The 7,053-nt window shown below is 48.9% G+C and overlaps 1 protein-coding gene across 1 annotated transcript in view; it reads right to left on the minus strand.

The window, feature by feature from the left end:
- The window catches only part of LOC134446456 (hemicentin-1-like), a 77,172-nt gene that overhangs the window by 67,452 nt on the left and 2,667 nt on the right, over nt 1–7,053 (minus strand). The window contains exons 2-5 of the mRNA XM_063195822.1: nt 6,409–6,540; nt 5,327–5,470; nt 3,098–3,257; nt 2,415–2,539 (exon numbers count right to left, since the gene is read on the minus strand). Coding sequence (XP_063051892.1) covers nt 2,415–2,539; nt 3,098–3,257; nt 5,327–5,470; nt 6,409–6,540 — 561 coding nt within the window. The remainder of the gene's footprint in view (nt 1–2,414; nt 2,540–3,097; nt 3,258–5,326; nt 5,471–6,408; nt 6,541–7,053) is intronic.

The following is a 7,053-nucleotide window of genomic DNA, read 5'->3' on the forward strand; positions in this document are numbered from 1 at the left end:
GTACTTCAATGTGATTCACTAGTCCAAATGGGAAAAAGTGCAGAGAAAGAATTTCCCATAGGGGACCAAAATTGGATTCATCTGTGTTCAAGGTTGATGTGAGAAGCAGCTACTCTGGAGCCTTCTCCTGCCATGAGTTTTGTCGATGTGAACTTTGATTTAAGTAAGGAGGTCTATGACTGGCGCTGAGATTTCAAGTTCGATTCATTTTGCGTTGCATATTTTGTTTGTTGGTGATAGGGTAACTGAAAGAGCATTTTATTTTTTAAACATATTTGCCGTTCTGAAATCTCAGACTAGAAATCCTAGAGTGGGATGTCCATTTCCTCCACAGTGTGTGTGTGTGTGTGTGTGTGTGTGTGTGTGTGTGTGTGTGTGTGTGTGTGTGTGTGTGTGTGTGTGTGTGTGTGTGTGTGTGTGTACCCATGACTAGTAGTGTGTGTATCTTGCTCTCCTGTCCCGCTGGGCTGCTTGCTAGACATGTGTAGGTGTGTGTGTGTGTGTGTGTGTGTGTGCGTGTGCGTATGCGTGTGCGTGTGTGTGTGTGTGTGTGTGTGTGTGTAGGTGTGTGTGTGTGTGTGTGTGTGTGTGTGTGTGTGTGTGTGTGTGTGTGTGTGTGTGTGTGTGTGTGTGTGTGTGTGTGTGTGTGTGTGTGTGTGTGTGTGTGTACCCATGACTAGTAGTGTGTGTATCTTGCTCTCCTGGGGGCGTATTACAGAAAACTTCCTATCTTCAGTCGTCCTATCTTAACTTTTGACTTGAGATAAGATTTTTTGCAGTTTGGTATTACAGAAACAAATCCTAACTTCATTTAGGATTCTTATCTTATCTTTGGAAATCCTATCTTATCTTGAGTTAGGAATCCTAAAGTAGCGATCTAAACATCGACAATCTACTTTTTACGTCTGTTACCTGACAACAAATGCACCGCTACCTAGCAACAGCAGTGCGACATGCAAGCTAGAACACAGAAGTTTGACTGCTGCTGCATCTCGCGGTCTGCATGATACTAAACCAGAGAGAAAGAGGACGTAAATATTTCGCTAAACTTTGTATGCTCATTGATGTGATATGCTTTTAAATAACGCACTTATTAGGGATTTCTAATACAGCAACACCTGTGGACGAAATGAGGAGGAGGGTTCCGGGAGTTTCTCACTCTCGCTGCCTGCAAACCACCTCATGTTGAATTCAATTGACCAAATGCATTTTGTTAGTTTCGGCCCCAATAAAGTGTACCCTATTTTCAATATATTCATCCCAATGCTTTGTTTTTCCAAGCGAATGCACGCACAACAGTTAAGAAACGTAATTTCATGAAATGTCTTTGCCATTTATTAGTAACATGCGCTGGTCATACAATGTAGCCGACTTGGCTTGACCCAGTCGGCCGGCTGTCAATTAGGGAAGTTGATATCGGACTTCACATTGAAGTCGAGTATATTTGTCATCAAATCTTCACTTCATACATCGTTTGGGTCAGTCAATATAGCCTAATTTAATTAACATTTCATCCGTTCACAATTGTGTTGTTTTCCCAGATGAAATAGACATACTGTAGCTCTGGCTGAAACAGCGAGATGAGCGTGGGTAAATAGTTACACCAGCTACATTTTGGCTAATAAATCAATGGATAACTGGAATTAGGACAACTGGGTGGCTGTCCTAAAGTTAAGACCAATTAGTTAGGATTTTTCGAAGTTAGGATGCTTCTGTAATACCCATTTCTTAACTTGAGATAGGATGCGCAAAACAACTTAGGAAACGCTGTTCTGTAATACGCTTCTCCTAAATTCGGTCCTAAAGTGCCGTTGCCGCGGTAACTAGACAGATAAGATAAGATTCTCAAGATAGGAAGTTTCTGTAATGCGCCCCCTGGCCCGCGGGGCTGCTTGCTAGGCAGGTGTGTGTGTGTGTGTGTGTGTGTGTGTGTGTGTGTGTGTGTGTGTGTGTGTGTGTGTGTGTGTGTGTGTGTGTGTGTGTGTGTGTGTGTGTGGTGTGTGTGTGTGTGGTGTGTGTGTGTGTGTGTGTACCCATGACTAGTAGTGTGTGTATCTTGCTCTCCTGGCCCGCGGGGCTGCTTGCTAGGCAGGTGTGTGTGCGTGTGTGTGTGTGTGTGTGTGTGTGTGTGTGTGTGTGTGTGTGTGTGTGTGTGTGTGTGTGTGTGTGTGTGTGTGTGTGTGTGTGTGTGTGTGTGTACCCATGACTAGTAGTGTGTGTATCTTGCTCTCCTGTCCGGCCGGGCTGCTTGCTAGGCAGGTGTGTGTGTGTGTGTGTGTGTGTGTGTGTGTACCCATGACTAGTAGTGTGTGTATCTTGCTCTCCTGGCCGGCTGGGCTGCTGGCTAGACAGGTGTAGGTGTGTGTGTGTGTGTGTGTGTGTGTGTGTGTGTGTGTGTGTGTGTGTGTGTGTACCCATGACTAGTAGTGTGTGTATCTTGCTCTCCTGGCCCGCGGGGCTGCTGGCAAGACAGGTGTAGGTGCCTCCGTCTTCTAACGCCACCGGACTGAACGACAGGCTGCTCCCGTCCAGAGACATGCTGCAATACACACGCGCACGCGCACGCGCACGCGCACGCACACGCACACGCACACGCACACGCACACGCACACGCACACGCACACGCACACGCACACACAAACGCAAACGCAAGCACGCACGCACACACACACACACACACACACACACACACACACACACACGCACACACACACATACACATACGCACACACACACACGCACACACAAACACATGTGCACGCAAGCACGTACGCACGCACACACACACACACACACACACACACACACACACACACACACACAAACACATGTGCACGCAAGCACGCACGCGCGCACACACACACACACGCGCGCGCACGCACGCACGCACACACACGTTGGTTGCACACACACACACACACACACACGCGCTTGCACGCACGCACACACACACACACGCACGCACGCACGCACGCACGCACGCAAACACACACACACACACACACATATGTTAGAGTGCGAACATCAGGATATACAAAAATTGTCTGAGTGTACATATATGTGTGTGTGTGTGTGTGTGTGTAGGCCCGGTACTCACGTGATGTGTGTGTGTTCCGCGTGATGGAGTGTGTGTCCGTCTCGTATCCATGTGACCTGAGGGGGCGGCGTCCCCACTACACGACATTCCAATGTCACCTCCCCCCCCACTGACACACTCACCTCCGACGGACGCCCAGAGTCCAGGATGCTGGGGGACACTACATACACACACAATGACACACACACATGGACACACACACAAACACACACACACACATGGACACACACACACATGGACACATACATACATATATATGCATACATGGAAAGGCATACACACTCATACATTGAAACACGGACACACATGCATGCACGTAAACTTAACATTTTTCACCTCTTTATGTGTGATTGCAATTAAAAACTGGTCTTTCAAAAAAACAAAATTGCAATATTATTCAGTAATCATTTCATTTCAAGGAAACAAAATCTGATAAAAGTCAGAGCAGCTCCAGTATTTCATCCCAACTCGTCAATTTCTGACTACCTTTCACATCTAAGCTGTGCCCTTGGAGTCAAAAAGTGACAAGCGCCCCCTTGTGGCAGCATAACTTCACTGATGGTTAGGGTTAGAGAGAGGTCTGGGGTTAAGCAACCTTACCAACATGCGACATGCCAAAAAAATGATGCCTGGTCAGATATTGATGAGACATGTTGACATGTGAGAGTGTGTGCGTGTGTGTGTGTGTGTTACCTTGTACAGTGAGTGTATAGTCTTTCTGCGCCTGTCCGAGTGTTTTCTTGGCGAGGCAGCTGTACGTGTGTGTGTGTGTGTGTGTGTGTGTGTGTGTGTGTGTGTGTGTGTGTGTTACCTTGTACAGTGAGTGTGTATTGCTTCTGTGCGTGTCCGAGTGTGTTCTCGGCGAGGCAGGTGTGTGTGTGTGTGTGTGTGTGTGTGTGTGTGTGTGTGTGTGTGTGTGTGTGTGTGTGTGTGTTACCTTGTACAGTGAGTGTGTATTGCTTCTGCGCGTGTCCGAGTGTGTTCTCGGCGAGGCAGGTGTATGTGTGTGTGTGTGTGTGTGTGTGTGTGTGTGTGTGTGTGTGTGTGTGTGTGTGTGTGTTACCTTGTACAGTGAGTGTGTATTGCTTCTGCGCATGTCCGAGTGTGTTCTTGGCGAGGCAGGTGTATGTGTGTGTGTGTGTGTGTGTGTGTGTGTGTGTGTGTGTGTGTGTGTGTGTGTGTGTGTGTGTGTGTGTGTGTGTGTGTGTGTGTTACCTTGTACAGTGAGTGTGTATTGCTTCTGAGCGTGTCCGAGTGTGTTCTCGGCGAGGCAGGTGTATGTCCCGGCGTGTGTGTGTGTGTGTGTGTGTGTGTGTGTGTGTGTGTGTGTGTGTGTGTGTGTGTGTGTGTGTGTGTGTGTGTGTGTGTTACCTTGTACAGTGAGTGTGTATTGCTTCTGCGCGTGTCCGAGTGTGTTCTCGACGAGGCAGGTGTATGTCCCGGCGTGTGTGTGTGTGTGTGTGTGTGTGTGTGTGTGTGTGTGTGTGTGTGTGTGTGTGTGTGTGTGTGTGTGTGTGTGTGTGTGTGTGTTACCTTGTACAGTGAGTGTGTATTGCTTCTGAGCGTGTCCGAGTGTGTTCTCGGCGAGGCAGGTGTATGTCCCGGCGTGTGTGTGTGTGTGTGTGTGTGTGTGTGTGTGTGTGTGTGTGTGTGTGTGTGTGTGTGTGTGTGTGTGTTACCTTGTACAGTGAGTGTGTATTACTTCTGCGCGTGTCCGAGTGTGTTCTCGACGAGGGCAGGTGTATGTCCGGCGTGTTGTGTGTGTGTGTGTGTGTGTGTGTGTGTGCGTATGTGTGTGTGTGTGTGTGTGTGTGTGTGTGTGTGTGTGTTACCTTGTTACAGTGAGTGTGTATTGCTTCTGAGCGTGTCCGAGTGTGTTCTCGGCGAGGCAGGTGTATGTCCCGGCGTGTGTGTGTGTGTGTGTGTGTGTGTGTGTGTGTGTGTGTTACCTTGTACAGTGAGTGTGTATTGCTTCTGCGCGTGTCCGAGTGTGTTCTCGGCGAGGCAGGTGTATGTCCCGGCGTGTGTGTGTGTGTGTGTGTGTGTGTGTGTGTGTGTGTGTGTGTGTGTGTGTGTGTGTGTGTGTGTGTGTGTGTGTGTTACCTTGTACAGTGAGTGTGTATTGCTTCTGAGCGTGTCCGAGTGTGTTCTCGGCGAGGCAGGTGTATGTCCCGGCGTGTGTGTGTGTGTGTGTGTGTGTGTGTGTGTGTGTGTGTGTGTGTGTGTTACCTTGTACAGTGAGTGTGTATTGCTTCTGCGCGTGTCCGAGTGTGTTCTCGGCGAGGCAGCTGTATGTCCCGGCGTGTGAGAGCTGTAAGGGGCCAAGCTCTAGCCTGCTGCCGCGCACTGACCACTGCCACTGGAGACTACTCTCTACACACACACACAGGGGCACACACACACACATTAGACACACGCACTGACCACTGCCACTGGAGACTACTCTCTACACACACACACAGGGGCACACACACACACATTAGACACACGCACTGACCACTGCCACTGGAGACTACTCTCTACATACACACACACACACACACACACACACACACACACACCACCACCACACACCACAACACACACACACACACACACACACACACACACACACACACACACACACANCACACACACACACGGAGCACACACACAGGAGCACACACACACATACACACACACACACACCACACACACACACACACACACACACAGGAGCCACCGCCACACAGGTGCACACACACACAACACACACACACACACACACACACACACACACACACACACACACCACACACACACACACACACACACACACACACACACACACACACACTACAGAGCACACACACACACACAGGTACACACACACACACACACACACACACACAGGAGCACACACACAGGAGCACACACACACACACACACACACACACACACACACACACACACACACACACACACACACAGGGGCACACACACATGCACGCACACACACACACACACACAGGAACACGCGCACACACACACACATACACACAGGAATGCACGAGCGCGCGCAAACATACACATGAATGCACGCGCGCACGCAGACCAACGCGCACAAAAACAAACACACACACACACACACACACACACACACACACACACACACACATACACACACACAGAGGTGCACAAAAACACAGAGAAAAATGACATGGTCAATTTTAAAACTGTGATTTAACGTATGAAGGAATTTCTGCACCTTTGGACACAGAAACATAGATTATGCTTTTCCTGTAGCTCCACCCCCTCTGAGAATTACTGACCAATGGGTGTGCCGTCCTTGAGCCACGTGACCGTGGGGGCGGGGACTCCGCTGGCCTCGCACAGCAAGGTGGCATGTGTCCCCAAAGTCTGGCTGACCGACTCCTGCGGTGGACCTCCCACCACCAGGGGCACTATGGAGCAACACAGTTATATAATTACATTCATATATTACTACATTACATTAGAGTACATTACACAGGACTCAAGGACAAACTCGAGAAATACAGCAGGGTGGCTGACAGAGCAACACAGGAGTTATTACATTACACTACTTACTATATTATGTTATGTAAGGGTTAACGTTCGGCGATAAGGTCGCTACCGTGGAATAGCAGCACGACAGAGAGAATCTTAAGACCCTGACGCGGAGCGGAGGGGTCTTGTTCTCTCTGAAGTGCTGCTATTCCACAAAGCGACCGACTCGCCGAAAGTTAACCCGCTTATTATATGGATATACTTAAATGATTCACACATGGCGGGGACTTTTCTTTAGGCCTATTTAATGTTAAGATTGTTGCTGCGCAAAACAAAACAGAGCCGTTGTGGAACACCGCTAGGCAAATGCTAGGTAGCCAACAGGTGTTGTCTATCACAGCAGCTGATTAGAGTCTTGTTGAAAAGTCGCTTTAGCAGTGAAAAGTCTT

The sequence above is a fragment of the Engraulis encrasicolus genome, chromosome 3 (assembly GCF_034702125.1).
Source record: "Engraulis encrasicolus isolate BLACKSEA-1 chromosome 3, IST_EnEncr_1.0, whole genome shotgun sequence".
Taxonomy (NCBI): Eukaryota; Metazoa; Chordata; class Actinopteri; order Clupeiformes; family Engraulidae; genus Engraulis; species Engraulis encrasicolus.